General features: G+C 41.6%; 1 protein-coding gene across 3 annotated transcripts; it reads right to left on the reverse strand.

The window, feature by feature from the left end:
* Positions 1-943: 943 nt before the first annotated feature.
* DDB2 (damage specific DNA binding protein 2) lies at positions 944-22285 on the reverse strand. Of its 3 annotated transcripts, none has more exons than XM_028726502.2 (11): positions 22029-22285; positions 19427-19613; positions 15858-15988; positions 14382-14573; positions 12991-13136; positions 9074-9173; positions 8437-8614; positions 6787-6932; positions 6057-6221; positions 4449-4494; positions 944-1843 (listed from the first exon to the last, which is right to left on the reverse strand). In XM_028726502.2, the coding sequence occupies exons 2-11, from the start codon at positions 19599-19601 to the stop codon at positions 1587-1589; spliced, it is 1536 nt and encodes a 511-aa protein (XP_028582335.2). In that variant the 5' UTR covers positions 19602-19613; positions 22029-22285; the 3' UTR covers positions 944-1586. The 3 variants fall into 3 exon arrangements, with proteins under 3 accessions (XP_028582335.2, XP_028582303.2, XP_028582312.2); XM_028726470.2 differs by lacking the exon at positions 12991-13136 and adding an exon at positions 10584-10750 and having other exon boundaries at positions 22029-22283; XM_028726479.2 differs by lacking the exons at positions 12991-13136; positions 22029-22285 and adding exons at positions 10584-10750; positions 21720-21770.

Raw genomic sequence — 22285 nt, forward strand, 5'->3', positions numbered from 1 at the left:
AGCAGTACATGTGAAAAGGATCTAGGAGTCTTGGTTGACCACAAACTTGACATGAGCCAACAGTGTGACGCGGCAGCTAAAAAAGCCAATGCAATTCTGGGCTGCATCAATAGGAGTATAGCATCTAGATCAAGGGAAGTAATAGTGCCACTGTATTCTGCTCTGGTCAGACCTCACCTGGAGTACTGTGTCCAGTTCTGGGCACCACAGTTCAAGAAGGACACTGACAAACTGGAACGTGTCCAGAGGAGGGCAAGCAAAATGGTCAAAGGCCTGGAAACGATGCCTTATGAGGAATGGCTAAGGGAGCTGGGCATGTTTAGCCTGGAGAAGAGGAGGTTAAGGGGTGATATGATAGCCATGTTCAAATATATAAAAGGATGTCATATAGAGGAGGGAGAAAGGTTGTTTTCTGCTGCTCCAGAGAAGCGGACACGGAGCAATGGATCCAAACTACAAGAAAGAAGATTCCACCTAAACATTAGGAAGAACTTCCTGACAGTAAGAGCTGTTCGACAGTGGAATTTGCTGCCAAGGAGTGTGGTGGAGTCTCCGTCTTTGGAGGTCTTTAAGCAGAGGCTTGACAACCATATGTCAGGAGTGCTCTGATTGTGTTTCCTGCTTGGCAGGGGGTTGGACTCGATGGCCCTTGTGGTCTATTCCAACTCTATGATTCTATGATTCAATATTTCCCCTTCTTTTGTTCCATAGCTCTTAGCAGAGGGTGGGGGAGGCAGGAGTCAAGATCTAAAAAGCCTGGTTCTTGAAAGCAAAATTACGCAAGTTACTGAAACTTCCATCATTCATTCTGTTCACAGAACTTCAGTTGATTTGGGATAAAGTTTGTAAAGCTCCTCGTATCTGGTCTTTGGATATGCCTACTTCCTAGTTCTTTTTCTTCTTAGGGAGCAGTTCAGCTTCTCAGGCATTACCAAAAAAAAAGTTCCATACAAAACTTTATTGAATGTATCTGAATTTTGTAAATGAGGTGAACAAAACAAACCCCCAAAGCAACTGCAGCAATATAAAACCCAAGCCACCTGCCTTAGTCTCAAACAGCCTCTTCACAAAGTCTGTACTTCTATACCTAGGCCACAAGCAGTTTATCAATCAAGTAAATGCTTCTAGCTAAACAGTTGCCTCACAACATATCTGTTTTGAGGAAGCAGTGCTGGGAAAGAACCCTTGAGAAGGGAAATTCTCACATTTTGAACTGGCATGGGAAGACAAACCCAGGTTGCTCAATACACTGGAAGGGGAAATAGGGTGTTCTGAAAATGCAAACTGAACTGTCAGCATAGCCCAGTTCACTGCGCTGTGCCATGTCCCACACAGTTAAAAATCTGCAAGTGTGCACAAATATGGTGCTCCTTTAATTGGGCCAAATGCATGTGAGTATTGAGCGTGGACCCATTCTTTGCTCTTAATAAAGGATTTTGAAACATACCATCCGTGATCCAGGAACATAACATCCATGATCCAGAGAAGCTGGGTTAGGGTAAGGGCTTGCTTCTCTCTGAAGCCACCATTGCCTACCATGCCAGCACAGGCTTTGCTCTAAATGAACACCGCATATGCTTGCCTGATCAGTCCTCTGAATATTTTCCTCTCTTCTTCTTCTCTTGTAATTTATGCTCTTTGCCCTTTGTTTTGGTGCTCTCTAATTCAAGACTAAATAGTTTAGTTTTAAGTTTGCTTGCTCCTGTGGTTGATTGTCTTTGGTTCTGTGTCCCCAGTCGAGATAAGCGTCTGCATCTCATTCCCTGCTCTGTCATGGACTGCATGAGACACTCCTGATTCTGGGTTACCATTTCCTCCCGACTCCAGACCAGAATATTAAAACCTGCCAGAAAAAAAGTGACAACTTTAGGAATTCTGCTTTGGAAAGCAAAATAAAAAGTATATTCTAAGAGCTCTGACCATCACCAGCGAAAATAAAGGAATCGTTCACATGATGCTGACACAAATGCTTTGCTCATATACTATGCAAAATAATGAAACTTTACTATCTCTCCTCTTACCCCCATCTCTCTTCCCAATTTCTCTTTCCTGCCAAACCCATATTGCCTGTAACAGTAATGTCTCACTCTGAATGTGACTGACCTGTATGAAGAAATATCTGACTTGAAAACAGAGACTCTGTATGTACTATTGTTACCCAAGTACATATTTTAAATGATGATGATAATAATAATAATAATAATAATAATACATCCAAGAGCTCAGACATTGTCTGCCAGACCTGCTTACTTCCCAGCTACTAAGGTTTAATGGAGTGATTGGCTTTTGATGTTAGATCTACAAAGTCTCATTACAGGAACAGAATCCAAAGTAGTAGCTAATAATCAGGTATATCAGTAATTCATCTTTCCCAACACTTAACAGTACCTTTAAGTTAGACAGCTATGCCTGAGTATTTCTTTTATTTCATACTTTCAAACACCTCTTAACACTTTATAAACCTCTTTAACACTTAAGACAGTTTCTTAGTGGTTTATAAAATTGTGTGTGTGTATGCGCCCCTGCAATTATGTGTAGTATATATATATGGAGAGCAAGAGAGAGCAGACAAGGAAACTGAGAAACAACATTAAAATACAATACAATAAAATCCCCCCAAACAAACACAAAGTGGCAAATTATAAAAGCATCTTAAGAGTCAATGATCCCTTCCCCCTTCCATGACTCACAATATACAGCATTTATCTCACTGACACACATCACATCCAAATTCTGTCTTACATCTACTCAAATCATACATCTGCTGCTCATTCAGTATCACTCATTCCATTCTATTCTCACACATCCACCGCTCACACACACAATCCACACACTAACTCCCACAATATCTCCCACTCAGTCACTAGTCATCATCACCAATCACACTGTGCACTCAGCTAAAAACGCACTGCAAAAACACCAGAAGACAATGAAGCTATAGCCTGACTGAATCGTAGAGAATAACAAAACTAACTGCAACCCATTAATCACACAGATTTACTGCTCCTAACAGCAATCTGCCTGTCACTCAGGTTGCTGTCTCCCACCCAAGACTCCCACCCCCGCCTCCTTTCTTCTCACCAAGGAATCCTGATACACCATTTACTTATCACCTGGTGTTTCTCCCGTCCCTTGCTCTCTTGCATGCCTTTATTATGTTGCCAAATTACCTCCAAGCAAGGAAGGGTCCGCTTAAGATACGAAGCAGACTGCTGGAAACTAGCAAAAGTGTACAGGTTCAGTCCACAATCCTTGGTACAGACAAAGGCACTGGTATACTGGTACTGCTAAAAGGTTTATTTGTCCCAGGTGCTAGGTAAATTTACTTAAAGAATCCATATAACTGCCAAGGTTAATTTATTCTGGGCCTTCTGTCATTTGCATTACTGCCTAAAAGGCCAATAGATGGCAGCAGTACTCTCCTTTCAATAGGCTGTTCCACCCTATCATTTCTAAGCTAAAGAACAAAGTAGTCAAGGGTCAAAGTACCGTATTTTTCCATGTATAAGACGATGCTTTTTGTTTTTTTTTTAAAAGGCAAAAATTGGGTGTCAGCTTATACATGGATAATGAATGCAGAGGGGGGACATGTGATTAATGGCAGCAGCAAGCAGGAGATTGGCAGCGGTGATTGGTGGTTGTGGCAAGGCCTGCTGGCGATTAGCTGCAGCAATTGGGCAGGCAATCGGGGGCTGTGGCGAGGCAGGTAGGCAATTGGCGGCTACAACAAGTGGGCGGGTGGGCTGTTGGCGGCTGAGAGCAGGCAGACAATTGGCGGCTGCAGTGAGGTGTGTGATCGGCAGTGACTGTGACAAGCGATCGGCAGTGGCGGGCAGGCGGGCGAACGATTGGCAGGAGTGACCTCCCCCACCCCCCCAAAAAGCTAAACAACTTAATTTCTTAATTTTGGGTTAAAAAAAAATAGGGGTCGTCTTATACATGGGGGGGCATCTTATACATGGAAAAATATGGTAGGGGTGACGGTGACAGCAAGAGATTGCATGTGGAAAGACACAAAACTGGCCCGTTCACATGCTAAGCAGGGACTGGTATCTTTAGCAGCGAAAGGATCCCACAGGAATGGGGTGATGAACTCTCCTCAACCTCATATTTTCTCTGTTTCTGGCTTGCTTGTGGTAACAAAGCCAAGAAGGTGGCTGGAAGGTAAGGCATGGGAAGGGTTCTGCACCACTCTCTCTTGTGCTTTTATTGTTAAAGCACCACCCCTTCTTCTGTGTATGTAAACAGTCTTAAAATACAACTTTTGTATTTGTTGAGGAAAGGTAGGATAAAAATGTCCCAAATGAACATCTAGAAAGTGTTATAGGTATAGCCACAAAATCCCACCCCATTGTCAGCATGCCTTTATCTGGAGAGTGCCTGGTTGTTTTTATCTGGTGAGAACAGTGGTCCATTATCAAATGTGTAAGATTAAACCAACCACTCACCCATTCCAGAAGCCAGGGTGTCTCCCATAGGGTTAAACTTATTGAGCTGCAAATGTAAACACAATAATGCATTGTAACCATGTCGGTTGTTCACTTAACATCATCAATCAAATAAAAAACCAGAACATTCTGGACAGAGAAATGCCCAGCACTGGATGTGGAAAGAGTTTTGCACAAATCAGCAGAGTTTTGAATAGAAGGTCTCTCCATCTCCCACCTATCAGTCGATCACGAGATGCGTATGGTGACAAGAAGCAAAGGATTTAAAAGATTTTTAAAAGCCTCCTGCAGAAAATTAACTGACAGATCTAACCAGGAGCCTCAGTAAGCGACTCTCGTGAAATCTGGCTTAGGAAGAGGCAGCTCTGGCAACAGGAGATAAAACGTTTCTTCCACCACAAGAATGGAAATGAACCTCTGCCTCAGAAACTGCATGGGCGCACAATTAAGATAGATTTTTTTTAAAAAAATCAGGGCTCTGATTTCAATTCTGAACATCTGGTGTGGAAATAAACAACTCAGGTATTCTTTCCCACAGCCCACACACCAAATGAATTGACATGAACTTTGTTTATTGAAGTTTGGAGACAGCTGAGCATCTCCTCATTTCTGGAGTTTAGGAAACGAAAGGCATGCCTCTGGAGGAAAGGGTGGGGCTATTACAGTAGTCTGTCCAGGCTGGAATTTGCAACATTGCAAATGGCTAGTTCAGCAGCTCTTTAAAAAAAGAACAGCTAAGAAAACCTAAAAAAATACAAATGTCTCTGCTACAGTTCACAAACACATTCATCAGTGGCAACGACAAAAAACTGATTCTGATGATCTTGACCCTGCAGAAAGTGGAAGGTGCCTCTTCCTCCCTGAGGTCTCCACACAATGTAGAAACTCTGACAGCTCTCACACTTCTTGCTGGTCAAGAGATACACATCAAATGCATAGACACACAATCATAGAACTGTAGAGTTGGAAGGGACCACCAGGGTCATCTGTTCCAAGCCCCTGCAATGCAGGAATCTTTTGCCCAACGTAGGGCTTGAACCCACCACCCTGAGATTAAGATTCTCCACCGATTGACCATACCTAAGTCATCCCACATGTACAGAAAACTCCGGGGTGGGGAAGGGGTCTCATCTCTGACCTTACACCATGCTTTGGATGATTCAGTAGCAGCAGCAAGAAGTCTTGTTGCTGCCAAAGATCTCACAGGTGCTACATGGGGTCAGAAGTGAGACACAGAGGAAGGTCAGAGTAATGGAAACCACAGGTGCTGGCTACCAAGACAAGCTAAAGCCCTGGCCACATCCAGTACAATAGAGCAGTCCAGGTTTCAGAGGTTATCTCTCCATTAGGCACTAGTGGTCCTACCAAAAAGTGGTAACACAGGGCCTCCCCACCCAAGTGAACTCCTGCTGTGAATATGTCTGTCCTTAAAAAAGAGCTGTGTGAGCTATTCTTAAGGAGAAGTGCTGTATTGGAGGCAAACATTTGTCACAAGCAAACCCATCAATTAGTTGCACCATATAAGAAAAGAAATTATTATTTCCCTAACCCTCTCACTTTTTGGGGGCTGGGGCACAGTAGCTCTTTGGACATGCTATCTACACTTACCGAGATAATTCCAGATGCATTTGGATCGTGCAGCTGGCACACCATCTCCCCACTGTTTCCATCAAATATGTCAATGGTTCTCAACTCGCCCACTGTGTAGCTTGGGAACCTAGGGTCTGGGTAACGACCCACCACAATGAGGTCATAGCGAGGATGCCATGTTGCCTAAAATAAAGAAGAGATGGTTAAGCAAGGTCAGTGCTAAACTGATACGTGTTACAGGGGACTAGGATGACGATGACAACAACAGTCTTATCAAGTGCTGGCGTTCTGTGGGTCATCCAGATTCAGCTCGTACCCCTCACATGGGAGTAAACAAACTGCAGACCTTTCAAGGTATCATAATGTAGCAACATAATTTCCATAGGTTCTTACTAACCCTACCACTTGGAACTTGTGTACAAATCTAGGGAGACGTTCTGATTACAACTAGGTGCCACTGCCCTAGGATTCCTTCTGCCCAACCCTGCCACCAATAATGGTTGCTGTCACTGTAGATTCCAGTCTAAGGTTGTATACTGGAATGCTTATTTATATAGATTCATAATCAGAAGCAGAATGAACCACTCTCCTCAATATCCTATACTTGAATCTATACATATAGAAAGAGCCTGTCCATAAGGCTCCCAGCAATTTTCCATACAGGAGTTGTAGGATGCTTTTCTTCTTAACTCTCTGCTCTCTGCATCAAATGGGCCACGCTTCCAAGTCAACACTCCTATTTCTTCACCTTGATAGGTGTAAGGTGCTGGAACTGCCGATGGGGATGTGAAATCAGATGCTGGGGTTTGGACCAATCAGAAGAGGAATAGACCCGGATTTCATTGTACTGGTCAGTACTCAGTAGCTTAGCCCCATCCGTTGGGCTGAAATATGCTGGGGAGGAGGGGGAGAAAACAGGAATATGTATAAATGTATGTAAATGTATTGTGGCCAATAACAAAATAAATTATCAATGAAATATTATATTTATATATTATATTTGCAGCTATGGTTACTATCTCACTATGCTTATTATTATTATTATTATTAGTCCTGTAGAAGAATTATAATAAATGTGTAATTGTTGAGTGATGGTCTCTTCTAAAACAAATAAGAGCAACATTTGAATATGTCCTAAACAGCACCAGTTATAGACATAACTAGAATGTAACACGCAATCTTATCAGAGAACAAAATGCTGAATTTCCACCAAAATCAACCAAACTATCTGCATAAATCCTTAAGTACCACTGATTTCAGTAGGTTACAGGTCTCTAAATTCAGTTTCCTTGGACTTAATTAAATAAATTCACACTGACTTCACTTTTAGCTTTACCACACACTTTTTAAACAAGACTGAAAATGTGAAATGACAATTGCAGAATTTGGGGAGGCAGGGACTGGTTTAGAATTCAGTGATTTTAAAGTAACATTTAATATAAATCTTGAATATTGCACTTGGATATTTGAAATACATAGTGTGGCCTAAACATCTCAAGTTTTATTTGGAATCTTTTTCAGATGCCCAAATACTGATTGCAAGTAAATGGCCTAATCAAAGACCTCCTATGTTGAAGGATAGGGAAATTATTACTATGATTTGGAATTTGGCTGAAAGATGTGCATTAAAGAGATGGTAAACAATTCTTGTTACACTTTATTTATGAACACAATTCAGACATTAATAATAAGATTAAGAATAAGAATAAGATTAAGTGTTGCATAATATATTTTTTAACATGGAAAATAATAACTAAGCCACCACCTCTATTCTTCTCTGTTGTTTTTATCCTGTAGGGCTAACATTACTATTAAAACTTTGATTTAAATTTTAGCAAGTCTATAGACACACTCAGTATAGACACACTTCATCTTTTTGACAAGACATGTGAAACTATGACAGGAATAGGACTAGTGTTTGTTTTTTTCCACATATCTTCCAATTTCCTTCACAACTTAGGCCAAGGTTTGAAGGCACCTTATAATGTGCTTGTACAGTGGTACCTCGGGTTACAGACGCTTCAGGTTACAGACTCCGCTAACCCAGAAATACTACCTCGGGTTAAGAACTTTGCTTCAGGATGAGAACAGAAATCGTGTGGCAGCAGCAGGAGGCCCCATTAGCTAAAGTGGTACCTCAGGTTAAGAACAGTTTCAAGTTAAGAACGGACCTCCGGAACGAATTAAGTTCTTAACCTGAGGTACCACTGTATCTCATTTTATCCAAACAATCTTGTGAGGTAGCAGGACTGGCATTGACCTTTACAAGGCCAACAGCTGGTACAGTGAATGCAAGGTTGAAAGAAAGACAAAGGCATGTGGCACTGACCTGAAGCACGCACAAGCCAAGAATGGTTAGGTGGCAGAGTATAAGCCATGAGCCACTTTGCTTTCTTACCTGCATTAACAGGTTTATCATGTGGAAGTACATGAAGAGAACTTGACTTGTCCTTAATGTTTCTCAGATCCCAGATCTTTACTGTCTGATCCACAGAGGCTGTAGCTAAGAGCCAATCACAGTGAGAATTGAATTCCACGTGAGTCACTTTCTTTTTGTGCAGTTTCAGGTTCCATACCTGCAGTGGATAAAACAAAAGCCGAAATGCATGACAACTACACAGCAAGAGATTTAGACATCAAACATACTTTTCTAGGAGATGGTAAAATCTCTTTTTTAAAAAAAATGATATGAAAGACAGGAGAATATATGCTTGTATTCTAAATCAGCCTAATAAAGACAATTCCAAAACTCTACCGGAGATCAAAGATTAATCTAAATAAGGAACTTCCAGGTTCTCCTCCTGGGGAATATGATCTCTGTAGTAAAGGGAACCTATGGTTCTCCAGATGTTGTAATACTACAACTCCCATAATCCTTGATCAGTGGCCTTGCTGGTTGGGGCTGATAGGAGCCCCAAATCATCCATGATATATATTCTAAGTCAGGGCAACATTAGGCAGATGTTAAAAATACCCAAAACCTATGTATGTCTGATCAAAGCAGGCTGTAAGGCAAAGAGGAGGGGCACACTAACCTTTTCGCCCTCAGTACTGAGCAGAACTACGTTGCCCACATTATCACCTGTCGCCACCGTCCGGCAAGTTGCAGATACATCAACACTGCAGTACCAGAAACTAAAAAAGAAAGAAGTGCAAATTCAGAATGTTCACCCCCTACATGTATAGCTAAGGTGGTTCTCTGTTCTTAGCAGAATGCAAAAACAGTATTTATATAAATAATGGAATCACAGCTGCGCTGAACTGAACCCTAGTGGCATTCTGATGTGGGATCAGTGTTGGATTATTTATCAAGTAGTGTAACAAACCCAACAGGCATCACTTGGAAAGACCAAGCACACATTCACAATGTGTATCACATCAGTTCAGAGTATTTGAAATGAACGATAATTTTAAATGTTGGAAAAGGGGTAGATAAGTTTGGATGTCGTGAAACACAGGAACCCAAAGCTAGCCCAAGACACTTCACTGCCTGAAGTACAGGTCAAGATGGCTCACCACCATCACACACACACACCCATTCCATGGATATAGAAGCTGAGCAGACTGGCAGATGACTCTTATTTCAGCACTGGGGGTGAGACAGCATCCACCACACTTCAGAGCAACAGGCTAGCTTAGGGGGCAGGAAATAGGGGCAGAAGGCAGACCTTGTGGCACACACTGCTCTTATAGGGAAATAGTTGAGGGGCTCAGAAAGTAGAGCAATGGTCTTCTACTACTGCCCTAAAACATCTGCTAACATAATCTGCCCAATGGTAGGGTTCGTCCTGCAAGTGTGAGAGCCAAGTCACACTTTCTGTGGCAGGTGAGATTGCTCCTTATCTTTCACATGTCTTCCAGTGAACCTCCAAAATGCTTGAAAAAGAAACCCAGATCTAAACAAGCATTAGAATTCTATACATTCCTCTTTCTTTGAGGATATCACACGCTACCTCCCAATACTAACTCCAAAGCATGAGTTTATATCTTCATAAAGTTTCCCTTCCTGTATTACTTTGTTTTAATGGGAGACATGCAGCTGATAAATGTGCCTGCTATATAAAAGCAGACCTTATTGGCTCTGATGCACAGTCACACTCACTCAGTTCGGGACAATAAGCAGTGTAAAGATAAAACCCCAGAACCTGTCTTATTCACTCTTCTTTGAGCATACGTGACATGGTTAGAGTGCTGCAGTTTGTAGAATTCCTACTGAAAAAGTTGTTTGCCTTCTCTACGTGTCAGGTATGCTATACAGGGTATGCTATGCACCCAAGGAAAGAGGGATTTCCAGGATCCTACTCAACACTCCATCAAGCAAAACACTACTCAAGTGCTCATGCCCACGAAAAAGCCAAACTACTTCCATTTGCTATTATGCACAACAGTAATCATATTCCAATCCACACGATCAGAAACATATTGCCTCCAATAGGCCCAGGGAAACAGCCCAAGCAAATGCTAATAATCTATCCTGGCACATTCAAAGGAAGGGTACAGGAAATTTATGAGCTGAACAACGACACTGCCCTTCTCACTCCTCACCAAACATCATGGAATTCATGGTCACAGACTGGGGTGCGGGAGATCACTTGCGCTGGTCGGCCCTCAAGGTGCTGTAGACTAAGGGTGCCATCCCCTGAAGCCACATAAAGATTTGCCGACTCAAATGGGCTGAATTTCATGCCTCCAAGAGAGTCTCCTGGGCCTTTCTGGAACACAGATGGGAAGAGGAGAGGAATATGCCTAAGTTACTGAGGAAGGATGGGAATAGGCAGTCAGCACAACCTGGCAGAGATGCACTGAGTTCAGGCTCTAGGTGAATTCACACCTACCTACTTAATGCTGAACATTGCACCTTGTACAGTACTAGCTCTGAACTAGTTAACTTCTCAGATGTTGCATGCAAATTTCTTTCAGAAGTTCCACTTCAAAAATGTTGAGAAGCTATACAATATCCTCTTCAAAAGCACCAAGCAATTAAAAAAAAAACTAAGAGAGAAACATTAAGCCATCTGTGTGCTGGTAGACTGGTTTATCAACCTCCTTCTTGCAGAACTATTAGTATTGACTTTCTACTCTTACATTCTTTAACACTTCCAGTACCTATTTAAACATAGAGCAAACAAAGAACTTTGCAGACCTAGGATAATTCTGAGGACAACATATAACATTATGTCTCAAGTCACGACACACACCCTCCGTCTTTAAACAAGTATAGTACTAAATATTCCCAACTGTGTATAGAAAACGCAAATAAGTTCTGCACCTTTATGATAAAGCCAGGCGACTTCCCACATATTAAAAAGTTCCCTTCAGCTACATTAAGGTTCCTCTTGTTCCAACTAAAGGATGTGAATGTGGCAACTGCAACTTGATGTCCCTCCACACAATTGAAAAACCAAGAATAAATTGGAACACTATTCCATCCTATTGAACCTCAGCACTGAAATTGTCCATTATATATTTCTAGGAAGGTATTCGTTCACAACTTCTCTGCAGCTGCATCCAGTGCATTGTTTATTTTACTTCTCAACACCCATTGGAGCTTCTGGAGATTCCATAGTGTAGAGGAAAACTAATCTAATTCCATCAATCTTCGCTTTGCTGCATCAAAATGTGAAGACTTCACACAAGAACTTATGTCATATTTATTCCTTTACACAAGGACCTCCATCTGTGGAGGTATAAAAATATTACATGAGGATATCCAAGCATGTGTCTGTTTTGCTTCTGATATATGCTTCAGATAACTACTGTGAGAATCAGGTTCCTGATGCCTGAATTGGAAGGAAAATAAAAAACTCATGCAACCAAACCTACATTCAGGTCGACACAGATAAAAGTTTATTCACACATTCTTCCCAAAGCTGGTGTTAATATCAGTATCAGGACAAAGTAACATCAAATAAAGTGCTCAATGAAGTTTCAAGAGATCCTAAGATAGCTTAAGAACAAAAAATGTGAAACTGGTAAGCATTCAAATGAACCCAAAAATAAGGGATATGGTATCACAAGATGCTGACAAAATAAGGATGAAAAAAGAAGAAGAAAAGAAATCCTAATGTATCTCAGTCTATTGTCACTGAAGGCTTTTCTCAAGTGTCAAAATGAAAAGCAGCCTACAGAGATCTCTGTTAACAGCATCACTTATTCGCAGCTGGCAACACAGGTGGATGCCACAAGATTCAACAGACTTATTGTGGCAAGAACGTTTCTGAAGAGCCCTCTTCATCAGATGCACTTCTTAATAACTTAAAGGTGCTACAAGGCTCTTTTTTGTGTTTGCTCATAATCCGAAACACTGGTGCCCAGAATAAATGTAAGTTATAATACTGAATGTGTGTGTTTCATTTGTAAATATAATTCAAAACAAGCTTAGGAACACAATAAAATAATTTCCACTCCTTTGTCACCTGCACAGGGGAGTTCCCAAACTACCAATCTCCTACCACATTTCCAACACTAATTTGTTCTGTTATGGCTCTTTATCTATCTATTCATTACAGTATGTTTGTTATTGCTCAGGTAAATGTCATATTTACAGACAGATCATGCACAATTAAGGCAATAAATTCAATCTGATGCATATTTGGGAAATATATCTCTGCCAAATGAGAAAGAACCCTTTAGGCAAAGAGATAGGCTTCTGCAAAATGATTCACTATGTTTTCCATAGCGATATCAAATTGTACACTGTTTTCCTCCACATTGTTTTTTTACTTATGTAACCTGCCTTAAGGCCCAGTTTCAGGGAGCTAAAAGATAAAGTACATGATTAAAGCAAATAGTAGCGATTCAAGAAGAGCAAATCATTCACATTCTGAGTGGATAACTCTGGTAAGACCAGGGTGAGGGCCGACCCATGCCAAAATTACACCACTTCCTCTGTTTTGTTGCCTTCTAATACTAGAAGCAGTGAGAGGTGGGAAAAACTTTTATCACATCTTACTCCCAGTTGTCGGTACTGGTGAAGACTCGAATTGTATTTCCGTTAAAATCCTGCAGGGCAGTAGTTCCAGCAACTGATGAAGTGTACAGCTCACTAGGGTTAAAAGGGTTAAACTTCATTCCTGTGATGGCCCCTCCAGTTCTCATCTATAATGAATGGGATGAATAAAAACAGAAAGCCACTCAGAGATGAGGAAGAAGGAAAGTCCCTCTTGTTATCTCATCTAACACCAGTACAAGGCAGCATTCATCTTTATGTGGCATTAGCCAAGCTGAACAAATATCCTCATAGAGGAGAAGTTTCCTCTGGCCAATACCATTTCTGTTAAATAACTGCCATGTTGAAGAGCAAGCCTGCAGAACTCCTGGCACCGTCTACATCTTGAGTGGCTTGGCTCAGCTTCTTCTCAAGGTTGCCACCATGAACTAAACTGTTGAAGTCACCTACTCAACCTCTTTACAAGTATGGGTTGTTCTGTGAACAGTTGCTAAAGGACTGAACCTAAGGGTACTAGCTGTGGGAGCAGGGAAAGGGATAAAGGATAAGACTGCAGACAAGTAATGTCCCAATGGAGGGAGGGGGTACTATATATGAAGAGTTTCAGGAGCTCAATTTGGGGGCTGAATTATTACCTTCTTGTGAAGATTTGGGAGGATAAAATGCAACATGGAGGTGATGCCTGGAAAGCTGTTCTGGATGATAAACAACTTCTTGGGAACTCTGAAACTTCCATATTCATTGTTGCCATAATACTCGCCCTTATTTTTGTTTGATAAAGGTGCAAATGAAAGCCCAATGTCATGTTTCTGCCCAGAGTATTAGTCTTATGCTTTTGTGAGCTTTTCTTTGGAATGTCTAAGACGATATTATTTTAAAAATCTTTGCTTGAATACAGACAGATATACAAATCATAGCAGCTCAGTATCCTTGGAGAAGACTTGGAATTCTCAAGGAAGCTATTCTCTTCCTCTGGGTTTGCTCAACCTTTAGAAAAAGATGAAGTTCACTCCACAGATAAACACAAGTGTATTTTGCCAAGGCATTATTAACAATTCAAAGCAAGGCCGATGAAAAATATTATTTCATTTGCGGAGACCTCATTCCTTCAACTCAATGAAGCACTTTCACGTCTAACAAAGCATGAAGCTGAAGTAAAGAGTTAAAACAAATAAAAAACCTCTCCAAATACGTATGTATTTTCTATTTTAGAGTAAAAATTATCTAATTCAAATATGTAGCCAGATCATTCCCTTGCATAGAAAGCTGGGAAATTACAACACAGATTTATCCAGTGCAATGGAGTTCTAACTAGAAGCCTTCATCATTAATCTACATACCGCTCTAACACAGAGCTTGCATAGACACTGCATTCGATCTTCACAATGACTTACCCCTTTTATGAAGCAGCTTTTATTAAGCATTTCATAGTCCCAAAGGATGATGTCTCCACCTTTGGAGCCCACAGCAACTGTGCTGGGGTGCGTTGGGTGCCATTCCAAGCATGTAACCCTCCTGTCAAAGGGACTTGCTGTGCGGAACAGGCGGTACGAATAGAGGGAACGTACAAAGGGCACCTGAAGACACTGTTACAAAGACAATGAGAGAGAGAGAGAGAGAGAGAGAGAGAGAGAGAGAGAGAGAGAGAGATAAGCCCTGCAATTCCCATATACTCAAGTCTGTGCTACTCTTCCAACTACTGTATACTGCTAACAGGTTCAACTGTGGACCATACTACACTACATGCATCCATATGTATCTTCCCTCTAATTTTCTTTTTTAACAGAAAACAACCTCTAGATCAGGTGTGGATCAGGAAGCTTTTTAGCAAGATCTTCATCTCCCCACACCCTGCAGGCTAACTTTGATAGGTGAGTCAGTGAGCTGTCAATCAGCTGATGTCATAATGTTGTCAACATGCATTTCTGCATCTAGATGATGCAAGCTTCACCAGAGGTACAACAAGAGGAGCTGTGGAACTCTTTACCTGCTCGTTTTTCTACTTTAAATTGTTCCCCTCCCCAGCTGGTTTTCTCCAGAAATGATAAGGGGAAAAGGAATATGGTGAGAAGATGAGCAACACGACAATGAGAAATTATTATCCTGTCCATACAGGGGCAAGAGTGAAAAGAAATGGTACTATGTATTTCCAGAATTAAAGTTTTACATTTGATGTGGTGGAGGAAAGGAAAAGTTTGTAGATATCCATGGTTTAGCGTTGCCTCTCATCATAACCTTAATGCTATGAGCCTGAACAAAGCACTACTGTCACACACTCCCCCCTTCTCCTTGCCTCCTCCTGCATGGCTAAATCAGCAGAATTTACTTTAGCTTTTAAAGAATCCCAGCTTAGTTACAATTGGACCAAGGATGTTGTTTTTATAGAAACTTCAGTTAGCCTATCAAAACAGGCCAGCTTCATAATCCATGGTTTCGAGTTGACTTGCTATGAAACTTACTAGAGTTTTGTTTTAAACCAGGATTCCTGGTTCAAAAATAATGCTAAGCCAATATACTTTAAAAGTGGAACTATACTCTGCCAGTATCCCTCTCCCAATTGCACAGGAGGAGGAGGAGGGAGGAGAGTCAGTCTTTCTCAAGCTCATTCTAGCTAAACCATCATTTAGCATTATGTGCAAATGCAACCAGAGTGTCATGCAGGCAGGTGGATTTTAAAAAAGGAAAAATCTACACATGGCTGTATTATGCATATTATGGAGGAGGGAACATAAACATGGGTCAAACAGTCAATAATAAAAGAACTGTAACTCTTTTCTCCTCCACACTACTATGCAGAGTATGCATTTAGATAGAAATAGAAACTGCAGGAACCTCAGGTGTTCGGCCAGTTTGTAAGGAAAAACACCTACCTTTCTGAGCTGTGTCCCAATAGCACCACCCAGCATATTCTGATGTAGATAATGGACAATGTTCTTCTGTGTCTCTCGCTGATGGAAGAACACTCCTGTTTTTCTGACCATGGATCCATGGAAAGCTTCTCCTGCCAGACAAAAGCAAAAGTTATATTACTACCTACTTACATGCTCACTTAGGACAGATTTCAGGTTTTTAAAAAATAAAATAAAAATGGACACATACCCCAAACTGGAGCCAGGTGCAATGAAACAAATTCTAGACAGTTTTCAAAACAAGCCACTTCAAATCATGAGTTATAATATAGGCTGGCTTGTTAAATTAACCAGAACCTATTTTAAACTGCAGTCTCTGGTTTAATTGTAATAACAAGCCAGGATTCTGTGAAAGCAAAATAAAACACTGCTGAAGTCTCTTGCTGGACATGTTGAAGGAGGTAGGGCGTATACAAGCCCAAGTTTGGGTTGGACTGATTCCAGCTTCTTACACATTTAATGCTAAACTACTACATGCAAAGTACTCCACTGAGCTCAATGAGGCTTACTCTCTGGTTAAGTATGAATAACATTGCAGGTTAACTCTCACTACACTAGACTAGGAGCAGCAAACTTTGGCAACCACTGGTTAGGTGGGCGTATAATATTGAGCGGTTTAAGTTTCTGAGCTACTCAAACTCTTCAGTTGGCTGGGTGTTAAGCAAAAAAAACCCACAAAAAACAAAATAGCAGAGGGCAATGAGAAGACTATGCAAGGAAATAACAATGGCTGCAACAGGCCTGAAAAAAACAGAGGCTGTATTTTGCCCCCTTTCTGAACTGAAATAGGTTAGCAGTCAGTATAGCTCTACCAGGTTAAAAATGAGCTAAAAACTAAGGTAGCTGGAGACATCATTCTTAAAGCACAGTGGAAGAAAATAAATATTGGCCCAGTTTAGGATAAAAGCACAATATTCCAGGTACTTCCAAAAGAATGAGTACATAAACCCCATCCAAGCCCCCCGGATTTCCTGCAGAAACAGAATATTCCAGGTTTGTTCTGTAGCCTACAGAAAATGTGCAGAGCTATTGGCAGGCTGTTCTCAACAAACAAACCTGCTGACTCTTCATGGAAAAGTCTAAAAACACTGTTGTCCAGGGAGAATTTTGCTGAGCAACTCAGCTTGGGATTTGTTTTCGAACATTGGTTCTGTGTTTTGTGTTTAATTACCAGAGGCATCTACAGCAACACAGAATCTGACTGCAACATATCTAATCACCCCCAAAGCAAAGGAATACGGCATATTGCAATTTCTTAGGAGTCAGACGACAACAGTCCTCAACACGAGGTAGAAGCAGATTAAATGAAACTCTTGAGACATGTATTTTTGCAAGGAAGGGTCCATAATAAAACAAAAGTGTTTCCTTAGTCAACCAAAAGGTGAGAATATTAAGGATGCAACCCCCATTCAAATAACAGCAAAACTCCCCACGGATTTTAACTGGCCTGGTAAATCTCTCTGTCATAGCAGCATACATAAAAGGGGGCACAAACAGAGGTGTTGAGTGCTCCCCCATCCCTGGCAAGTACTTTTCTTATAGTCAGTCTTACTTTAAACCCGAGATTTCCAAACTGTGTGCTGTGACACCGTAGTGTGCACTTTGTAGGTGTGTCGCGTGAACACTTCCTGCACTCTTCCCGGGGCTGGAAAGGGGGTAGTTTAACCTCTGGTTTCCTAGTAAAACTGAATTACTGTGTTGCAAGTTGATGCATGCCTAAAAAGTGTGTCACCAACATGGAAAGTGGAAAGCTCTGCTTTAAACAGTGGAGCATGAGAGTGCCTGAAAAGGGTTTAAACATTCCACACTCTACTGGCCCTTTCCACCGCATGAATGGGGCAGACTCAGATTTCAAAAGATGCAGTCTCATTATTGCCACATACAATATTGGTTCTCTGTCATTCCTCAGCTGGGAGACTCCTCATCAGAGGACAACCTGTAGTCCCCAGCACTACCACAAGCCTGGGATCAGACTCAGGCTGAGGGGAGGCCATCCACACCACAAGTGAGTTCAGCTTCTGGGGTTGCGTGTGCACAAGTCCTGAGTCTGGAGGAGAGATGGCACCTCAAATGCTAGACAAGATCCACTTCAATAGAAGGGCCTGTCTGCAGACAAGCACTCCATAGGGGCCAATGATACTTCTGGATGAAGGCAGCTGATAGGAGTCATCTGGATTTAGGGTGTGAGTCCAGCACTTCCAACTCAAAAAAAACCCCCATACTTGGCTGGAAGAACTGCTGGAACAATGCTTTTGTACCAGAACTGTGACAGATTTGGCTGACTGACTAGCCTAAGCCTGACCTCAGACCTGTCACCTGCCATGCCTTTGTTTGCCCATGGATTAAACTTGAAGATGACCTCAGACTATCCCGAGCTTGCCTCTCGCTAGGCTTCTTGTTTTAGGCCCTGATTACTTGGACCATAACCTTGGATACCACTTCTGCTTGTGCTCCTGTCAGTATTGCCTGAACCCTAATCCTGTTTCCTAAAGAATCTAGTGAGAGCAGTACAGCCCAATTTTGAACATGCATGTGTCCAATGCTTTTACACTTCTAGCCTTATCTGCACTATTGAGAGACTTCTAATGTCAAAAGACTTTTAACACAGAGAGTTATATTTGGACCTGCTTATATCATGAAGATTATTTCTTTAAGAGGCTTTATTTTCTAACGTTTTTCGGGTTGTACCAAGCTTCATCTTCTTTTTAAAGCCAGTGCAGTTTTTTGAACAACACTCGTAAAATAACATTCAAACAAAAACTAAGTGAAGGGTTAAAATAGGTCCATAAAGGGAGATATGGAAAAGATAAAGTGCTTTTACCAGATAAATTGGAAAGGCAAAATATACTGGACTGCTGAATGGGATAAATAAGTCTCAAGGAAAGTTGACCAAATGTTCCTGTACTTGTCTTTGTGTTCACATCAATGCATTACTAGTTCAAATAAGGAAAGGGAGTGTAAACCATTCATTCACTGTTGTATGGAAAGGAACAGCTTCTCCTTCCAGCATTGAAGCACCATTCATTTCTCTGACCCTGGAGCACACATGACTCAGGGCCCAGTGGTAAATAGCAAGAATGCAATTGTAAAACATGCATATATCTGAAATATAATGAAGTTTGCAGGACCAAATTAAATAATTACCAGAACTCAAAAAGTGTTACAACTGAGCAGCCCCACATGAAGCGACAAAGAATTTGATTTCTGCTTCACATTGCTGTGCAAAGCAAACTTTTAAAACTCTCCCAATTTTACTATGTGGGGATTAAATTACCTTTGTTAGTTAAGTGGCAAACCACCAAAACAAGCTGCATTTAGAGCTGATTTCATTATTACTATTTTGGCCTAGAGAGAAGCAAAAGGCTTGCAGGAAAAAATGACAGGGGAAAAGATTAAATATGAAGAGATCAAATTACATGTACCCATGGTCTGTTAGCAATAGCAACTATCAGAACAAACAATACCAACAGAATCAAATTGCATTAGCATTACATTGACACATATGAGAAATGTATGTTTGAAGGCCTTACCCATTTTCTCCAGAATCTTGGGGGCTTTTTTCACAAGTAATTTATTTGCATATGGCACATTTTCCAGCTCTCTGGTGTCTCGCTTCCTTTTCCCAGTTGTTTTTGCCTCTTTTTCTGATGGACACTCAGGAGACTTTTGTAGTTTCTTGTCCCTTGACTGCTTCCCAGGTGCCATTCTAGTAAATCACTGAGAAAGACCAACAGAGTGGGGGATATAGTCATAGAAGAACTCTTTAGATTCTTAAGAAAAGTAGCATACATTTTTAAAGTAGCTTAAAATGGAAGTAAACAGCAAATGTAACATGAGATTTCAAGCCCCACCATTTCATAAATCCTCACCAATACTTTCTTATTATGCATTCTCTTTTTACATTTATATCCCAGTTTTCTTCCATCATGGAACTCCAGATAGCATGCAAAAGTTCTGAGGAGGTTCTGAGGAAGTCCAAGGTCACCCGGCAGCTGTATGTGGAGGAGCAGGGAAGAGAACCCGGTTCACCAGATTATGAGTCCACCGTTCTTAACCACTACACCACACTGACTTTCCTTTCTGCTAGATCCAACAACCCCCTCAGTCAATTTCATTTCTTCCCAGAAACTAAGGATTGCTTGCTTAGTACTGTATAGGTATTCTTCTCCCTTCCCTTGATCTTAAGAGGATAAGAGCAAGGAATATCAGAAAACAAAGAATTGCCATGAAATTGCCATAATTGAAGTTGTTCAATCTCTGAAGCATCAGACGTTAGTAACTGACTGGATGAGGGCAAAACAGACTGAAGCTTAATCCAGACAAGACAGATTCGGAACAGATAAAGTACTTCATTATGCAGCGCAGAGTTAAACTATGCAATCGACCTCAATAAAATAATATTCTTGTGTACAGTCTATAGATATTTTAACTTGAAGCAGTCATAAGGTGTTTAATTATTCTACAGTTGCATTTCATAATTATTATTTTTGAATTATTATTAAATTTATTACCTGCCCTTCATCAACAGCTCCCAGGGTGGGTTACAACAATTTAAAATTCAGTGTTAAAAACAGGTCAAACAAATAGTCACAGGAAAAGGTTGGTAACTTGAAACACACACACATCTCAGATGCCAAATGCTAGGGTAAATAAACAACAGCCCAGTAATGAGAAGCAGACCGGTAGTGGTTGTAAGCAGGGGGAGATGAAAAATCAGAGTGGGGTGGGACTGCGTTCATATCAATTATTCTCAGCAGGAATAAAACCTCATTTAATTCTGAATAAAACATACCAAAACGAACTGATTATATTTTATTCTGTAAAGGCAACATGCCTGGGGGGTAAAATAATGTGAAATAGTGAAAGCACTTTGACAAACATACTCCAGTATCCTCAATCCAGCTTCTCCTGTTTTCCCCCCTGCTGCTCTGAGGGGCTTCTCCCAAGTCCCAAGTGGGGAGCAGGAGGTCAACATTCATTCGTCTGATTGCTTAGGGACAGTCCTTAACAATGGTGCTGCCTGCCGAGTGCCAAAGCATTGAAGCTACCTCCATGTTTTGTGCCCTTTCTTCAGAAATGGCCAAGTGATTTACTTTTTTATAAAAAATGAAAGTGAAAAATTGGGAGGGGGTTTTCTGCTGGTCTTGGGTCCCCCAAATCCTACTCCTTTTACCCATCTGTTAGTGGTCCTGGGTCAACCTGTATTCAAAAGGCACTGGAAGGAAATGTAGCCAATGGTTTCTAGACAAATTATGCCACTTCCTGCTCTTTCCAAATACATTTATAATAGTTTCCTAATGGCCATATGATATTTAATGACAAAGCAACTTATGTTACCACATGTTTATTATCAAGATAGATAAGTAGAAGGAGTTGTGGCATAGCTAGTGTGTGGCAGTGTGCATTTGAATGAGACCCTCAGAACAAAATCCCTGTTTAACACCTTGTGTTGTCAGTGTCCTTAATAATAATAACAATGATGATACTTTGGGGCATTATTCAGTGGCTAAAAAGCTCCCCTTTCATGCTGACTGGGCAGCTCTAGGACGCTGGAGACAGGGCAGGGACCTTCCTGCATGAAAAAAAAATAACGGGTCTTCGACCCCTGCAACCCTGAAATACTACACCACTCATCTTAACACATAAAATATTTTCACCAGTCTGGAGCAATAGCCAAGTGCAATGATCAGAAAAGAAAGGAAAAAATTCAAGAAACCACCGTAGAAGGAAATACTGCAGGGGGGCTACTCCTCCTCTCTCTCCCTCAAATACAGCACGTGAAACAACTTTCAGTTTTATGTAAGTTGAATATTATTAGCATACCAGAGGCGGGCCAAATAGTACAAGGCTGCCTAAATAGAACCGCCCGCCCTCCCCGCCCTGGACCAAAACGAAAAAAGCCCACCGCCTTTCAGGCGTGAGGGGACTTTGAAATAAGGCTGGGGGCAGCAAGGCGGAGCCTGAAGCAAAGAAGGAGGTCCTTGGCGTCAGATAGCGAGAAGCAGGGAATGCAAGCGAAGGGGAGGGCTGTGTATCCTTCCGAGGGGCGAAAGCGCCTCCCGAGCGCGGGTGCCTCCGCCACAAGTTGCAAGGGGTGCAAAGGGGAAGCGGTAGCCAAGGGCGCCCCCTCACCTGAACTCCCTTGACCGCACGCTCCTTGCTAACGAGGCCGCCCCGGCTGAGGAGTGGATGGACAAAAGGCGCGGGAAGAAGGAGCCGCCTCCTCGCCGGTTTCATAACCTGAGCGGGGTGGGGGGGGATGTAGAGGAAGGAAGGAGGGAGGGAGGGAGCCGAGAAGAGCTTTACGCGGGAAATTAGTCGGGTTCCGGCGTGGCTTCGGATTGGGAACCGTGTGGCTGGCACGCAGCCTCCCTCGGCTGGGCGCTTTC

The sequence above is a fragment of the Podarcis muralis genome, chromosome 1 (genome assembly GCF_964188315.1).
Source record: "Podarcis muralis chromosome 1, rPodMur119.hap1.1, whole genome shotgun sequence".
NCBI classification, from domain to species: Eukaryota; Metazoa; Chordata; class Lepidosauria; order Squamata; family Lacertidae; genus Podarcis; species Podarcis muralis.